Genomic DNA, 18,689 nt, shown 5'->3' on the forward strand with positions numbered 1-18,689 from the left:
TGTGATTTTACAAAAGTAACAAAAGTATTTTAGTAATTAGATAATTTTTTAAAAGTTGTCGCCCACGTTTTTTAAACCAATTACTAAACAACGTGAAATTACGATCATTGACGATAGTCAATGTAACCGGTCACTGTACCGGCAACAAGCAAACGAACAATATTGTGTCGTTGTCGTGGTTTCTGTCGCCAGCTACAGGAAAAAGAATAGGGCCAACATGTCTTATAAAGAATAATCCAAACCAAATATTAGTTAACAACATCAACTACTACTTACTACTCTCACACAACATGAGTACTAATTTCTTATGAGATGGAGGACAAAGAGAAACAAACTTCCCCTATTGACAATCACAAATTCTATCAAACACAATCAACAAACTAGATCAAATAAAGTTTATATTCTAAAGCTTACCCCTCACTAATCATCATCTAAATGCTCATATATTCTTTGCTTAAGGAGCTAACTTTTCACAATCCCACAATTCCTTTGGTCTCCAACGGTACACAACTGTTCTGATTTTTGCTGAAAAAAACTCCTAATAGTGCTTCATTGTTGAAGACTTGTTCTTGTTCTTGCTGCAAATTAAGAACGGGGAAGATATCATCTATATCAAGCCGCAGATTTACACTACCTTAGTTAGTTGATAGCAAGGAGTCAAAAAGAGAAAAGGAAAAAAATCTCAAAGATTAATTCTCAAACCAAAGAGCTAACTTTGTATCCCAAATCTAGAACTCCTTGGTACGTAAAGCTTCTAGCTTGGTGCTATATATGGCTAGTGCTTTCCCAAATCTATCTCCTGATATTTTCTTGAGAGTAGCTGGAGAAAGAGTAAACAACATCGGAACTCTTGGAGAGAGAGGTTACGAAGACGGCTACGTTGGCTATGGAGAGAACACAGAGATAGAGAGACTTTGGAAAATCCCATTTGATTGCGTTGAGAGCAAGTCACCGCTCGTTACTGTTTGGGTTCACGTTTCTTACAGGAGACGAGGAAGAGAGAATGAGAGTGAGAAGGAGAGTAGAAGCAACACAACAAGATATGTATTGTAGAGAGAATTAAAGATGTCGTAGTGACGACACATACAAACTTAAATTAGGTCTTTGTAACTCTTGCTGTAGCAAACCTTACTTAACACCCAAGGCAAAAGATAAAAAACAAGAAACCACACCTGACGCAGCAGAAGACAAACATTTTTTGTTCCTGACAAAACGGAGAGAAACTAAACATGTACTCACGGCCAGTTTAAATAAGCCAAATAGATCAGAAAAATCAAGAAAATCAAGATTATAATTTTCTTCTGTTTCTCGTGTTCCGTTTCTTCGGGTTCTGTCTTCTTCTTCTTCTTCGGAGGCTCCTCAGTTTCAGTTTCTTCCCCATCATCAGACATATCTCCTAACCCTCTTCCTTCAAGATCTCTCAACCGTTCTTCCATCTGTCATAAAAATTAGACCAAATGGTAATTAATTAATTAACCATCAATTAGATATAGCTAGAATCTTTTAGCAGGAGAGGAAAGATACTGAAGAGTACCTTTAAGCGGCATTGCACTCCCACAGTGTTGTCTTGGCCATCACCAAGAGCATCACAACGGACAGCAAGAGCAGCTTTTGCAGCTAGTGACCTAGCTATCTTAGCCTTGCACTTTGGTGTAGCTTGTGCAACAAGAGGTGCGTTGTACATTACACCATACTTGGGAGTGTTGTGATTTGTCCTCAAGGCTCTCCTTAGGGCCTTTTCAGCTCCAAGAATCTGAATCTTGCTCCCAGGTAGCTTTGAGAGTTTCAACAAACTACCACCACGAGAAATTAGCCGAGCACCAACCATCTCACCTACAAGGGCAGTTAGGTTTGGTGCAATTGTGTTCATTCTACTCTTCAAGAAGTCATGAAGCTGAAGTTTGTACTCAGAAAGAGACAGAACATGGTCACAGAGTTCATCAATGTGCGTAAAATCAAGTTCACTCATGACTTCAGTTGATCCAGTAGATGTCACAGCCGCCTCTTTTAGTTTTGCTTCATCTTCATCACTCAATATCTGCGAGATGAGGCATATATAACTAAGTAACAAATCATGAACAAAATAATTTACTAGAGAATGGTGAAAACATGGTTTATACCTCAGAGAAGTCAAGCTTTGCAGCATTAGTCCGATCTCCCATAAGTTTCACAGCTTTGGCATATAGGATTTGGTCATGTACGATCCTAGCAAGCTCAGGAAAATGCAAAGTGTACCATTCACGAACACTCCTTGCGTAATTGTTAAGCTGTTTATCAAGATCATCAAGCTGACCTATAGCTTTAATCACCAGGGTCTCCACCTAACAAAAAACATAAAATTATGAGGGGATCATATATAAGTAACAATTTAAACCCTAACATTGAACATTGATGCTAAGAAGTTACATAATTACAAAAGTTACACTAACCCTAAACGTATAGAACAAGTTGTAATCAAGATTACTAAATAGAAGACAATATAAACTAGAGCTAGGGCTACCTTTTCATCAGAGCTGAAGTCTAGTTTGTATCCAGCTAGGCTTTTAGACAACCCCAAACTCATATTGGAGCTAAGCTTAGATCGTGATTCTCCAATACAGAAGCTAGAGATAGATTGAGAGATTCAGAACCTATAATAGGAGGGACTAGTTTGCTAGGGTTATATATTTGGTGTATTGGTGCCGTAGAAGAAGTTTTAGAGATGCCTAACCTATATTGTGTCGTCAACTCTATAAATTTATTATCATAAGAAGAATTTTGGTTATTGCTTAAACATAAAAGGAAAAGGATTATTTTAACTATTTTAAACGATACTTTTCTTCTTTTTTCTTGTGCACCAAACGATGTATTTTTAAGAGAAAAGATATGGTGTAAAAATATTTATTATTCCTTGTTAAAAAAAAATATATTTATTATTCCAAAGATAATAAACATGTGCATATATCAGTAGATTTGGCCTCATCATGTAAAAAAAAAAATGAAAAATCTATACTATATAAAAGCTAAAAGCTCCTAAAGGCGTCCACATACATACTTGCGCATTTAAATGATTACTAAATCTATAACAATTTTAAACAATCAATACAAATATACCCGTGCGTAACGCGAGTTATCAACCTAGTCTATACTATATAAAAGTTGAAGCTATATATAAGCTCCTTAGGCTGTTCACATATGATTCAGCCTAAAGTTATGTAAAACATGTATATCTAAGCCATTAATACACCGCTTAGGTTATATGTATATCTAAGTATTTAAAATATTGTTATTTTGATTAGGTTAAAAAACTCATAATAACTATTTTCCCTTTATGTGTATCAATAAAATTAGATATTCACATTTTGCTTCAATATATATAGTTATATTTTCTCCCCTCAATTATTTATTGATATTAAAATTTAAATTTTAAAAATATCAGCCAGTAATATGGGTATTATGATTAAAGCTTGAATACTAAAACATTTATTGAGATAATGGTAGATTCTTATAAATATTTTTGTAATTCTATTAAATAATTTTAGAAACTGAGAACTTTAAAAAAAATATTTAAATGTTTTCATATATTTGAATATTTCTTTTATATTTTGCTTTATTACATAAAACATATTATTTTTAAAATTTTATATTTCTCTGACTTCCATATATCTTGGTTTTTCCTTTATGAAAGTATCTTAGTTATAGAAACTAATTTGTTTCGTTTCTAATTTTTTTTTAACTTTAAATTTAATATGTTAATTAATTTTATACGTTTATTATTTTGAAAGCGAAAAATAATTTTAAAAATATTCCATAATATTGGATTTCTCTAAATTCCATATATGGTATTTGTTTTTATTTTTTAAACGGATTGTGGTCCGCCTAACCTCATATCCAATTCCTTTGCTTTTACGATCAAATGTACCAATATAGAAAGTACTCCAGTTACAAAACAAAACAAATTAAAAAGTTAGACCTGTACTAAATAATCAAAGCAGTATAATAATACAACATAACTAAAGAAATTTATCGATAACTTTGAATGAAATATATGCACAAAATCATCTGATGATAAGCATCTTAAAAGAAGGCAAATTCAAAAAAAAATATAATCAAAAATATGAATTACAAAGAAAATAATTAATTGGAGCTACAAATTTAATTCTATCAAATCAACTATACTGTATTCTAATGTGGTGGTGAAAACCTTATATTTATAGCTAAATTGTCAGGCTAGATTTTTAGAATTTTTACATTTTAAAATAAGGAATTTACTCAAAAACAATTATTCAAATTACTTTCTATATATTTTTTTCCATATATCGTATTTTTTACTTTTTTGCAAATAAATCTTAGAAATAGAAAACAAATATAATTTCGAAAATGTTAAATATTGAGATATTTAGATCACTAACATATAAAAATAGACAGGTTATATGTATAGTACTGTTAATCTGATTAATGTTTAAATAACACTTTATTAGAAGTCGAAGCTATAAGTTTCTAGTTATAAAAGTCTACTTGACTAGATATATGGCTATAATAGGATAATAGCGCTATATGTTTCTAGTTATAGGGTAATATATTTATTTACCCTAGTTAATAAATAATTTTAATTTTATATATTTATAAATTAATGATTAATTTATCTATACTATATAAAAGTTGAAGTTATAAGCTCCTAAAGGCGTCCACATAGGATTTTAAACGACCAATTAAGATTCGACATCTCAATATTTAACATTTTTGCTATCTCATAAACTAACATTTTTAAATTCTGATTTTTTCTATACATATATATTAACAAAAATGAAATGAATATAGAGAAAAATAAAAATATTAATTTTTGTAATTTTTGGAAAAGTTATATATAATAAATTTTGAAATATAAATTTCTGGAAAATAATATATGGAATATATGAAAATTACAATCTTAGTATATAATATATTGGATATAAATGTTAACCCTAGAATAGTATACAAGACGACGAAGGAGAAAGAGAATACAATGGAAGAGACCGGTAAAGATGTTGCATCGAAGGAATCTAGATTTGGAAGTAACGGTAGAGAGTGTACGTAATGAAGTAGAGATGAAAAAGAAGAGATAGAGAGCTTGATGAATAAGTAACCGAACAAGTGTGACCGAGAAAGAGTGAGAGTTGAAGAGAATAGAAAGTAAACATTTTGAGGAAGGTAAACATTTTGAGGAACGTCAAGCATTGCTTAAGGAGAAGATTCCAATGACAAACGAAACATATCGAGGTATGGTCAAAGAGATTACAGAGAGTGGATTCCACAATACTAAACTTATATAATCTTTGTCTAAAAGCTTGAGGAAAAGCACAAAAGGTATGTGGAAACGGTGGTTAATGTGACAAAGATGCTTTTGACAACAAAGAAAATGTGTGGCAAAGATTAAGAAAGATAAAGAAGAAATAGAGAAGAAGTTTGAAGGTCATGTAAAATAAGAGGAAAGAGACAATGAGAAGTTGAAGGACACATTGTTGGGATTAGGATAAGAGAAAAAAGGATTGATAAGACAGTTTGTTTGTATGGATCGAATACCATAGAGACCATTGTGAGTATCTTGATGAGATTTTGTCCAAAAAGGATATGGTAAGAGGACAAAGCTGCCCACAACGAACAATTCAAGTAGTTAGGTTTGTTTTCATTATATATATACAATTTTTATTTTATACAAATACACAATTCTATATAATGTTTGGGTTGATTTGGTTCTATCTTTTTGTAGGGTATAGTAATTGTTATTAAGTATGAATTGTATTAATTTTTTATATTTTTTTAAAGTTTTTTTTGAATTGTAAAACATGGCTATTTGAAAGAAAATTTGGGAAAATAGCAAAATCAAAAAATGGTGAGCCAAAAATGAATCCCATAAATTAAAGAATCGCACAAAGTTTTTTTTTCTTTTTTCTTTCAGTTACACATGTTATTTAAAAGTTCAAACATATCAAAGGAAGACAATATTTTTTAAACAGCATGCAATACATACACCATAGTTAAAAAAAACAAAAAAAAAACACATACCATAGTCACAGTGATCCTCTTTTGTTTTGTTAGGATTTACCGTTTTCTAGTATAACGTCATTAGGAAGCACGCGATGATGGCCAATGACATGAACTCCGTTAAACAACAAGTAGGATTATCTGCTTTTTGCCAAATATTACAAAAATGGTGATGTATGCAAATGCAAGATGAATTATTATTCCAATGCCATTTACGACATATCTCATCAATATGGTACGATGGGGGATGAATAATTGGCCTTCCGTATAGAAACCAGATTCATCATATGCAAATACTTTTCCAGTGGAACGATTCCCTCACCATGAAGAGATAAACACTGATTAAAGTCCCTATTATTCCCATAACTCTTTTGCATATGTAGTATTCGTTATCGGTCATATGAGCCATGAATAAGAATATCACCAACAAGTGTGATAAAAAAAATGTAGAAGAAATAGAAAATACAGAGCAAACGAGAGAATATCATTATTAGTGCATGAAATTTCTTTAATAAGTATATAGTGTTTCTTATATTTGCCTAGATTTTACTTATGTTTTGCAATTTAATTTGTTTACATTTGCTTAGATTTTACTTATGTTTTGCTACTTTTGGTTAACTATTTTTTTTCTTTATTTTTAATGTCCAAATGTCTGAATGGGATCATACATTCCAAAACCAAAAGAAGTGGATGGGGACCGGAACGGAGCCTTGTTTTTTGGGTACCTTATTGGATCATAATCTTTAAAAGCGAAAAAATTAGAACCGAATGGAGTTAAATCAAAACCTTTAATACTACGATGCTCATTACTAACGGGATAGGAGTGAGCATTATGGCCATCTATTTAACCGCCTATTTTAGGTACTTCGACCGACCTAGACATCGATTGTTGATCATTCGTATTGTGATAGTCGAGGTCGTGTTTGTGGTTACACTTGCAACCCTGACCTTGACTATTGTAGACTCTAGAGGAACACAGAGTTTCATGATTGGTGTTGTTCTGCATGATAATATAGTTCTTGTTCAATTGTGTTAAACCAACTCAATTACTTGTTTTAACCATTTAATCCACTAATTCTTCTTCAATTGAGTTAAACCAACTCAAATACTAAACTAGTTGAATCACATCATTACATCATTATCATCACCATCATACCACCATCACATCATCGATATCACCATCACCATCATCACATCATCGACATCACATACATCATTATCATCATCATTATCATTATAATCATCATCACCATCACCTTCATCACTACAATCTTGGCCAAAACCATAAAAACAATTTTTCCGCCAAAAACGTAACTTGCCATTTTCACGCTAAAAACGTAAGCCCATAATTTTCCTGCCAAAAACGTAAGCCCATAATTTTCCCGCCAAAAACGTAAATTCGCATTTTTCCCGCCAAAAACGTAACTTCACAATTTTCCCGCCAAAAACGTAAATTCGCAATTTTCCGGCCAAAAACGTAACTTGCAATCTTCCCGCCAAAAACGTAAACCCGTAATTTTCCCGTCTAAAAAAATATCCGAGATTTCCCGCCAAAAAAGGTAAATCATAGTTTTTCCACAAAAAATTAATCCATAATTTTTCCGCCAAAAACACATGATGGTGATGATTGTATGATGAATTGATAATGATGGTATGATGGTATATAATAATGATATATGATGATCATAATTCAATAATATATTTATTTATTAATAGAATATTTAATTAATCAACTATTATCACTAATGAGTCATTTATTAATAGAATATTTAATTAATTTACTATTATCACTAATGAGTCAACTCATTTAACCATTTAACCCATGAGATTAAATGAGTTTATGGGTTGACTCAAATTATTTAAACAAATGAGTTGAGTCAACTCATTACCCATTTAATTCTAAACTCATTAGGTATTGAGTTGAGTTGAGTTGGGTTATCCATATTGACACTCCTAGTTGTATATTAAAACTATAGGTTTACATACAAACATATAGAAACATATAAACACACCAAAACAAACACAGAATTATTAATACCTTATCAATAGAATTACTAATACCTTAACAATTTTTTTGTTTGGTTCTTTATCTACTCCTTTGTACAAACTCAATTTTTCAAATTATATCCATTGACAACATGAGCATCTATGGTTTTGGATCAAAGGTCACATGTTATGTAAACTTAACTAGGCTCGAACCCGCGCTACAGCGCGGGGGAAAATTATCGGTTTTAAAATTTTTATTACATTTACATGTATATTGTATTATATAGTTTTTATACCTGTAAAAAAAACGCAAATTGAGAGGTCTACTTCATTTGTTGTTATAATAGTATAATTAAGAGAAAACACACTGCATGGTTTTACATTTGAAATGTTGAGTAATGAAAAGTTAGGCTTCTTCAAGTATTGTTTTGTGATTATCGAATTATATATACTACAGCGCGGGGAAATAATTTCAAAATATAATATTTTTTATTTTTTACTTTTATTATACTTTGGTGTATATTTAAATTTATGCTTGATAATATGGAGTTTGTAAATTTCAATAGGAGTAAATTGGTAAAAGTAAAATTATAAAATATCATAAAATATAGTGTTTGTAAAAGTAAAACAGATCTTATGATTTTGTAGACATATTTTAGAAGGAAGTAATTATAATACATTTGTCTTTTTTACAATTTTATATAACAATAATATTAATTTTGAAATTATAGTTTAATGTGTATATATATATATATATATATATATAATAAATAGAGGAGTTTATTTTGGCCTTAAGCTAAATGGGCTTCGTAAGGCGAGTTTGTAAAAAGATGGAGCAATAATTTGTACATTTTAAATTTTATAAAAAGCCGATTTCAATCATGTTTTCTTGTCGATTGGATGATACTCTTTTGTTTATGCCTTCTAAACAATGTCCTCCATTTCTTTATATTATCCGAAAACCCAAAAAATATCATAAACTAAAGACAATCCAGATCATGGCTCCTTATTTAAAATCGATGTTGCATTTATGTTGAAGAGTTCTGTAGAAGAAGCCTCTCACATATCCTTCAAACAAAACTTGAAGCCTATCAGCCAAAAAAAAAAAAGGTAAAGAAATAAACTGATTACAAAAAAATGCAAGGAACAAAGGCAAATATTACGATCTGAAATGATGAAGAAACCTACCGCTGTCTCCGATCAAAAGAAGTTTAATGAGGTAATCGTAATCAGCACGAGCTCTAGCAGGAGGAGCAGTCATCTCTTAAGCAAAATTTAAGTTGTAGCCGAATAAAACAAATCACTGGTACTAAAGCCAAATGGAGACAAATTCAAATCGAGAATCATGAACGTAAAACACTAAAATATCGTAAGGGAGAAGAAGTACCATATCTAAAACTCAGGGAACACAAATGATAAGAAGATTCAGAAATGGAGCAAAGACAGTAGCCGGACGACCGTTGAATTATTTATTACTCCCGATGTTTTTCTTAGAAACTTTTTTATTTTTGGTTTGAGAGTTCTGTGTTGAAGAGTTCTTTAGAAGAAGCGTTCATCGGTAATATACTGTTTTTTAGTTTCATGTATTTGTAATTTAGATCGTATCATTGTATGTAATAGAGACATTGCGGAAGAAAGATTATTTTTAAAAATAAAAGAAACTGTGGAAGGTATGATACGATTAACCATTTGTTCATATGATATATATATAGCATAACTTACAGCGTCTATAAGTTAGGGTTCAAATAATATTCGACAATAATATTTGAAATATAAAATATTAATACTTCCATATTTAAATAAGTAATTAAGTTGCACACGATAAAATCGCAAAGACTAGAGTAGTTTCCTTGTTAGAATATTTTTGTAAAGATTGAGATGTTTTTAAGTATATTTTCTTAAGTTATGATTTACAATTATTTCCTTAAAATGATTTTATGTTAGTCAGCGTTAATGTTTCAAAATTTTCATTTAATACAATTCTCTATACATAATTAGGTATAAGTTACCTAAAATTGTGGGATTTTTTGTCTCGCATTTAAGCTGTTGATTAATGCACTTTCATAGCCTAACTAATGATGCTAAATATTCAAGTTGTCGATATTCTCATTATTGAGTAATATCCAAACCCGTTTTTTTACCCAATTTCTAAGTATCCAAAATCATAATTTCGGGTAAAAAAATTTTAATAACCCGACCCGGAAGCACTTTTGTACTTCTCTTTTACTAATATAGGGATTATATATATATATATATATACATATCACTACAAGAAAACATGCTGATTTCCTACGAAAATTCCTACAAATTGTTTGAAAGGAAAAAGTTTCTACAAAAAAACTTCGTATTTATTACAAAATAATAACTGGTAGGGGAATTTCACTACAAAAATATCGTGTCAAAAAGTGGAAGAAAAATTTCCTACAAAATTCATTTAAATATTGTTTTCGTAGGAAATCTTGAAGGAAAGGGAGAAGAATAATGTAGGAAAAAGCGCAGATGGAATTTAGTAGTACAATAATAAAAACTCACTGAACATAACATATAATAGAAAAATCAATTATAAAAGAACAAAAACAATATTTAAAACAGTAGTATCAACGCTAACTAATAAACCTAGTGAAAATTCGATATCTAATGTTGTAGCCGAGGCTCTATATTTATAGCTAAAACTATAGGACAAACTGGCATAATAATTTCTAGAAATTTAACGTTATCTCTAGAAATTTTAAAATAAAATTTAGAAATACTTCCATATTTTCATATATTTCTTTTATTTCATAATCTTTTTTTTTTCCTTTTTACATTAAAAGAAAAACTTAATATAGAAAATATTGTGACTTTGAAAATGTCAAATAGTGAAAATGGCCAACCGCGATTGCTCGTTTAAAATCTTATCTGGACGCCTTAAGGAACTTATAGCTTCCAATTTTATATTGTATAATGTTATATTTAAAAGAGGTATACTAACTAAAATAAAGTGAGTAGAAAAGACAAATAATAGTGAGATTGCGGATACTAAGGGGGATGTATTCAAAGTGGAATTTCAAGTGATTTGTAAACTTTTTACAAATTCTGTGTTATTCAATCATGGATTTTAAAAAGTCTCATGAATCCAGTGTTATTGAACTAAACATTTTAAATTCCACCTTAAAATCCACTGTTATTGAAAACAGTTTGTGGATTCGATTTTAAATGATTTCAGAGGATTTAAGGGAACTTACGTAATTAAAAATACAAGAATCCAAATCTCATAGTTTTAGGTGGGATTTGAAAGGATTTTACATAAATCATATGAAGTTCCCTTAAATCATCAAAATCTCAATAAAATTCAAATCTGTTAAAATGCTATTTTGAATACACCCCCTAATTTCTCCTAAAATGAGGAAGTCATAGAAGTTAGTGTCCACCATATATCACAACAACTTAACTAATAAAACTCAATCTGATTGTTGTAGGTGAAAAAGACTAGAAATATGTCAATTTTTTTTTCTTTTTGTCCACCAAAATATTAAAAATAATATTTAACTAACCATATGCAACTTTTACTTTTTCTTTCTTATTAACACAATTTTTTAAATAATATAAATGATACTCAAAATAAAAATAAAAGAACAATTATGTTAATACAAATCAAAATTAAAATGTTATATAAAACTTCTACATAATATAATATATTAATACATATTTAAATGGTTACTAAGTCTAAATAATATTAAAAATAATTGATACATATATACTCATATTGTTTAAATGATTATTAAATCTATATTAATGTGAAACAATCAACATAAAAATATACCCGCATGTAGTGCAGGTTAATGATCTAGTTCTTCCTAAAGTGTTTTCTTCAGCGAAGGAGCCAGACGAGTTTTTCAATTTTGAATTTTAAATTTATGGACGTTATTAGAAGCCCATTAAGAAACCCATCTAAACTGTCAAGATACATAATATGACCATTTAGGAGAAAAACATTACCTTTATTTTGTTTCTGCGTTTGAATTATACTGCCAATTCAAAAAAAAAAAAAGTTAATCGTCCAAAATATGCTGAACCGTCCGATTGAAGTATCTAATGAATCTAACGGCCAATATATGTTTAATTATATCTGTTATTGAAACGCGTTATATCAAGACGCAACGTTATATATTAGGAAGCAATATCACTTTTTAATTTTGTAACGAAACAAATTTTTTTTTTCTCTCTCTCTCTCTGAAGAACGCTTCGACGACGGTGGAGGAGATTCATGTTAAACAATCTTAAGATTTGGTATGTAATTTCAACTACTCTGTATCGCGTTTTTGTGTAATCGTTCTTATAAATGTTTGTATCGATGATCTAGGGTTTTTGATTTTGGGTTGATTTAGGGACGAAACTGTTACAATCTGTTAGGGTTTCTTCCTCCAATCGTCTTCGTGTTTTGTATTTTTATTTTAGGGTTTTTAGAATTGACTAATCGTTCTTGTTATGGTACAGATCTAGGGTTTTGAAGCACATTCGACGGCTTGGTTTCTTCATCTGATTCGAAGTTCTCTATTTCACTTTGATGGGCAAACGTAAGATTGGGTTTTTGGTTTTTAATTTGTCTGATAGTAATTGTTCTGTAATTAAACTTTGTTACAGGAATTGAGTCTAACCCATGAAGCTTGGTGTCTCTGTCTTATCCTTATTTTTGTTTTTCATGTGGTTTGGTTTTGTATTTTGTGTGTTCTCTGCCTTAACAATTGATTAGTCCATTAATGATCTTATTTGAGTATTTGACTTGTGTAGATTGTGATGTTGGAATCAAGATTTTTTTGTTTTTGTGTGTTCTTGATCCAATTGTTAGTTTTCTTCATCTGATCCTCGAATCTGATCATTGTCTCAATACTAATTGTTCTGTACTTAAACTATGTTTTCAGGGAGATTATGTTTCAGTCTAACCCATGAAGCTTGTCTCAGCTTTCGACGAGGTATTTCTCTGCCTTTTACACGTTTTTCTTTTTCTTTATGTGGTTTGGTTTTGTATTTTGTGTGTTCTCTGCCTTGATCAGTCCATTTATGATCATATTTTTGTGTTTTTGTTTTCTTGATCCAACAACAAAAAGTGATTATTCACTTTAATAAGAATCCATATCCGTTTTTGGTTTTGGTTACTTGGTTTACGGATTCTTATGTTGGAGCTTTTAGTTTTTTTTTTTATGTTTTCGTTTTTGTTTTCTTTCAAATCCCAAAAAAGATCAAAGGCAGACACTTATGTAATAGTCATCTGTAAGATTCTATTTTGGGGACATTGTCCCAAGGGAAATTGTGAACTGTGGGATTGGTAGTGCATGATTGTTGCGAGTTGGAAAAGAGGTTTCGATTTGTCCCAAGAGGTATTATGAACTGTGGGCTTGGTAGTGCATGCTTGTTGCGAGTTGGAAAAGAGGTTTCAGTTTGTTGGATGATCCCATGGCTTATAAGTCAAAAGGCAAAAAAAAGAACGAAAGTTCTCACGGTTTGGTACCCTCGGCTTGAAACAATAAAGAGATTGAATGAGAATGACCTACGGGTTAATTCTTAAGACAAAAGACATAAGACAATTATGGGCTTGGTAGTGCATGCATGTTGCGAGTTGGAAAAGAGGTTTCGGTTTGTTGGGTGATCACACGTCTAAATAAGTTTGGTACCCTCGGCTTTAGAAGACAAAAGGCAAAAGAATGGGAATGAGAATTAAGGCATAAGACATGAAAGAACCAAAAGACATGAAGAGTTCTCAAGTTTGGTACCCTCGGGTTTGAAAGTCAAAAGACAAAAGAACGGGAAAGAGATTAAGACACAAGACATTAAAGAACCAAAAGACATAAATGAACCAAAAGACATGAAAGAACAAAAGGCATGAAAGAACCAAAGAGTTCTGAAGTTTGGTACCCTCGGCTTTGGAATTCAAAAGATAAAAGAATGGGAATGAGATTTAAGACATAAGACATGAAAGAACCAATAGACATGAAAGAATAAAAGGCATGAAAGAACCAAAGAGTTCTCAAGTTTGGTACCCTCGGTTTTGGAATTCAAAAGATAAAAGAATGGGAATGAGATTTAAGACATAAGACATGAAAGAACCAATAGACATGAAAGTTTGGTACCCCTCGGCTTTAAAAGTCAAAAGACAAAAGAAAGGAAAGGAGATTAAGACATATAAGACATGAAAGAACCAATAGACATGAAAGAACAAAAGACATGAAAAAGCCAATAGACATGAAAGAACAAAAGGCATGAAAGAACCAAAGAGATCTCAAGTTTGGTACCCTCGGCTTTGGAATTCAAAAGACAAAAGAATGGGAATGAGAGGTTTAAGACATAAGACATGAAAGATCAAGAGTTCTCAAATTTGGTACCCTCGGCTTTGGGAGTCAAAAGACAAAAGAATGGGAATGAGATTTAAGATACAAGACATGAAAGAACCAAAAGACATGAAAGAACCAAAGAGTTCACAAGTTTGGTACCCTCGGCTTTGGGAGTGAAAAGAAAAAAGAATGGGAAAGAAAATTAAGACAAAAGACATGAAAGAACAAGACAGTGAACTTAGAGCTAATAGACCAACGGCTCAATGATGTCTAGCCAAGTATTAAGACAAGACAGTAGAGCTACAAATTTGGTACCCTCGGCTTTGGGAGTCGAAAGACAAAAGAATGGGAATGAGACTTAAGACATAAGACATGAAAGGCTTTGGGAGTCAAAAGAAAAAAGAATTGGAAAGAGATTTAAGACAAAAGACATGAAAGAACCAATAGACATGAAAGAACAAGACAGTGAACTTAGAGCTAATAGACCGACGGCTCAATGATGTCTATCCAAGTATTAAGACAAGACAGTAGAGCTAATATACCAACATCATGCTGTTTAGACTTGGTACCTTGTTGGATGGTAAAAACAACCAGCAAATCAAAGATATTGAGCTCAACGATATTGTAAAGTTGTAAGACAAAGAATATGCACGAACAAGGTAAGTATAACATTCATATAAAATGAAAACTAACAGATTCTGATTTTTTCAGGTATATGACTTTGAGTAGAGTTTAAGTGTAGCAGACTTCTTGACAGGTATATGCTTTTCAAACCTTTACGTTTTTTTTGTTTGTGTGTGCTTTACAAACTTGTTCGTAATTAGTTGATATAATTATGAAAAATCATAAGCGAGAGACACATAAATGCTCAGGTAAGATATTGATAGTCTCATGGATTTGTCAGCTCTTTTTTATATGGCTTTTGTTTCTTCTTATCAGGCGAATATGTTTGCTACTTTTGCGAGGTTGTCTGTCGAGGATTCTAGGAAAGCTTTTGTCTTCGAAGTTACCAGCTTCTTTCTTGCGTTTACATTGATGTGTTTGCATCGACTTACATATCTTTCTCGTGTATTTACTCAGTTGACTTGGCCGAGCTATCACTTGAAAAAGATATGGTTTTATGTTGATAAGGTATGTTAGGCGGCTGTTCTCAATTCATAGTGAGCAATATATGTAAATTTTATTATGGAGAAGATAATGTTTCTAATGGATGGATTTTTATTCATCAGAGTCTAAACTTATAAGTCTGTTCTCGAGAAATCCATAGTGTTGACTAATTTTGATTTGCTCCAGGTAAGTGCTTTGAAAGATGTTGATATTCTCATTGATGCCATGGAGATTTTGTAAGTGTAGCAGAACTTATTATCTTAGTTGTCTTAATAGCATAACTATCCTTTGATCTATCCTGTAAAATTCTAGAAACTTATTGTATCATTGATAAGAAAAAATGTTGATTTTACTTCTGTGAGGCAGATAAGGAAGAGTGTATTAATCATTGGTAACTGCATTGTTATAACTAGTGTGTTTTTGAATTCATCTGACTTTTACCATTGTCTTTTTTTCAAGATTACATACACCAGATATCATTTCCAAGAATTGTATAATTTGTCAGTGGAATTGATTCTGAGAGATCATGCTTATGTTGGTCTCAAGTTAAATCAATTTAAACTTTCTGATAGAAATAGATTATTGTTTCTTTTTCCAGTTAATTGTCATTCTTTAGCTATACTAGTGCAACTAACTCCAAAGTAGTTGTTTATGGTGCTTTAGCTGTATCAACCCTTAAAGATGATGTGATGTGTTCTGGGACAGATTCCAATTCGAGAGACTAGGTATATTCAGTTTCAAGATCATAAAAAGTGTTTGCGTTTCCACATGAGCTTATTGTGTGTTTTGATTATTTTAATCTCTAAGTTTGAATGCTTGTGTATTCTCTAAGGTCTTTTATCCTATATAATGTATGCATCTTAGAGTCTCTTATAGATATTTATTTTGACATATTTGTGACTTCTATAGATTATGAATGTCATTTCCTTAAATCTTGAAAATATTTGTTCTGTGTTAGGCTCTAAACCTCTGCTTGTTTTAAACATGTGAATGACATTTTAGAATTTTGTATCATGCATTGGGAAAAGGTAGATTTTACTTTGACTATGAAACATTACATTGTGTGTTTAAAATACTTATTGTCTCTGTTTGAATGTAATGATTTTCTGAAATAGATGCATCTTTGAGGTTTCATGTAGACACATATTTTTAGATGTATGTGCTAGTACCCCACATTATGGTACCGTAATGGTATTATTGAATCTCGAATTTATTTGTTTTGTGTTTATGCTCTAAACCCTTGGTGTTAGTTCTAAGCATGTGAAACCGCATTTTGGAATTATATATGCATTGTCAACTAATGATTACTGTGGTAGATTCGATAAATTGTAACCTTGGTTTGAGTCTATACTATTCATTCAATAATTTGTATTGTTGTTTGTTTGTGTGAATCTTGTTAAAGCTGGTGATCGAGTATGATCTAAATTACTATTTGTGTTTAAAGATAGTCATTAGTTTAACATTATAGTAAGTCTAAATATCTATGCAACTAAAATAGTTAGACTTATATATATAGCATATAAAGCATTTATTGATTGATTGATAAATAACATAACAATAATAACTATTTTTAATATAACCTAGTTAGATATGTTAAGTGTTATAGAGTCTAGGTTTGGTGGGTTAATATATTAATCTAGTCATGTAACCTTGACGAAACGTCATCGTGTTTTTATTCTATATAAAAGTTGAATCTATAAGCTTTTGAGAACGTCCACGTAAGGTTTTAAACGACCAATCGTGATTAGACATCTCGTTGATTAACATTTTTCTTTTAAAATTATAATATTTTCTATAGAAATATATTAATAAAAAGGAAAAAAGAGTATAGAAAAAGAAAATTTTAACTATTTAGAAAAAGAATATATAGAATATATATATATATATATTTAAATTTTGAAAAACAATAAGAAACTTACAGTCTTTGTATATAACTAGATTTTAACCCGCTGTACACCGCGAGACGATTAAAATGTATTCTTTTTATTCATTTTGTTTGGTATATAAGAGTGTACTACTATATTTAATTGCTAATTCTATGATTTAACCCGTAGACTATTATATGATAATTTTTTTATATAATCGTAATTTGATCAAATTAATTAAATAAGTATAATATTTTAAAATAATAAAATGATATTAATGTAATATTCGTTTACATAGTATATCTATAATCATAATTATGTAAATTATAACTCGTTCCATCACATGACCCGTGCTACACAATTATCAGTAATACTTTAGTACATCCATTTTTTGTATCGTTTGAGTAATAAAAATCCGAATCTAAAAATTCAAATTGCAACATATGCAAAAAAAATATATTTTATTATACATATGTTTATGTAATAATATAAATTTAAAAACAAATAATATCATATAAAGATGATGGAGAAATATTTGATTTATTAGGGAGATATTTTAAGAAATATTGTTAAATGTAATAAATATTGATTTCTAATTTGGGGGAATTTCAAAAATACCCCTTTTCATATACCTCTTTTTAAAAATACCCCATTTTCAAACTTTATCAAAAAACCCACTAAAAACGTTGAAATTTATCCAAATATGTGTGTAAGCTTATAAATATATACACAAATTACCTTTATATGTGTATAAAACTTTATATACCTTTCATAAATAGCGTAAAAATAAATTATAAAAACCTTATAAAAACCGTATAAACCCTTTTAAAAACCTTACAAAACTTATAAAAACGATTTAAAACTATTTAAAACATTTTAAAATATTTGTATCGAATCTCCCAGTAGTAGTTATGATATAGAAGTGCCTTATAAACTATAAAAAACTTTATAATTTTTTATATTTAAAAAGGGGTATTTTTGAAAATGGATAGATAAAGGGGGTGTTTTTAAAAAGGGGTACACCAAAAGGGGTATATCTCAAAAATTCTCTTCTAATTTTGCAATTTTATTATGATTTAATTACAAAATTAATCTTAAAAAATTTCTATTTAATAAAATGGCAAGGGGTTAATTAAGAAAATATTATAAAATAAAAGGGTATAACATAAAAGGTACTTCAAAATTGTTAATATAGATATTGGATATTAATGTTATCCCTCCATTAGTTATATTTTTACGCCAGATAAAGGTAAATTTGCGAATATTAGTTGTAATAATGGCGAGTTCGTGTCATATTTAATTGAAAGTATAAGAGGGTTAGCAAAACAAACAATTTTTTTTTATAATACAAATTTTCTTCTTCTGTGTGTTACTGGAAATTGTAAATTAAGTATACTCTAAATCATGAACGCTTCTTAAG

At 30.2% G+C, this 18,689-nt stretch overlaps 1 protein-coding gene and 1 long non-coding RNA gene across 3 annotated transcripts; one reads left to right on the top strand and one right to left on the bottom strand.

Moving 5' to 3' along the window:
* Positions 1 to 1,235: 1,235 nt before the first annotated feature.
* On the bottom strand, positions 1,236 to 2,563 carry LOC17881671 (probable nucleolar protein 5-1). Its single transcript, XM_006290030.2, has 4 exons — positions 2,501 to 2,563; positions 2,121 to 2,321; positions 1,535 to 2,038; positions 1,236 to 1,436 (listed from the first exon to the last, which is right to left on the bottom strand). The coding sequence occupies exons 1-4, from the start codon at positions 2,561 to 2,563 to the stop codon at positions 1,236 to 1,238; spliced, it is 969 nt and encodes a 322-aa protein (XP_006290092.2).
* A 9,604-nt stretch (positions 2,564 to 12,167) lies between these two features.
* On the top strand, positions 12,168 to 15,799 carry LOC111830211. Of its 2 annotated transcripts, none has more exons than XR_002833567.1 (6): positions 12,168 to 12,258; positions 12,466 to 12,545; positions 12,891 to 12,941; positions 15,009 to 15,054; positions 15,237 to 15,428; positions 15,591 to 15,799. It is a non-coding gene; the product is annotated as an uncharacterized LOC111830211 (long non-coding RNA). The 2 variants fall into 2 exon arrangements; XR_002833568.1 differs by having other exon boundaries at positions 15,263 to 15,428.
* Positions 15,800 to 18,689: the final 2,890 nt, after the last annotated feature.

Source organism: Capsella rubella, unplaced genomic scaffold (assembly GCF_000375325.1).
Source record: "Capsella rubella cultivar Monte Gargano unplaced genomic scaffold, Caprub1_0 scaffold_6, whole genome shotgun sequence".
NCBI classification, from domain to species: Eukaryota; Viridiplantae; Streptophyta; class Magnoliopsida; order Brassicales; family Brassicaceae; genus Capsella; species Capsella rubella.

What these genes read in the sequence shown, in the direction of transcription:
- LOC17881671 (XM_006290030.2), bottom strand. Translation starts at nt 2,563, where the DNA reads ATGAGTTTGGGGTTGTCTAAAAGCCTAGCTGGATACAAACTAGACTTC. An exon ending in CAAAGCTTGACTTCTCTGAG is followed by an intron (nt 2,039 to 2,120) that starts GTATAAACCATG and finishes CTCATCTCGCAG; the next exon opens with ATATTGAGTGATGAAGATGA. An exon ending in GAGTGCAATGCCGCTTAAAG is followed by an intron (nt 1,437 to 1,534) that starts GTACTCTTCAGT and finishes TTTTTATGACAG; the next exon opens with ATGGAAGAACGGTTGAGAGA.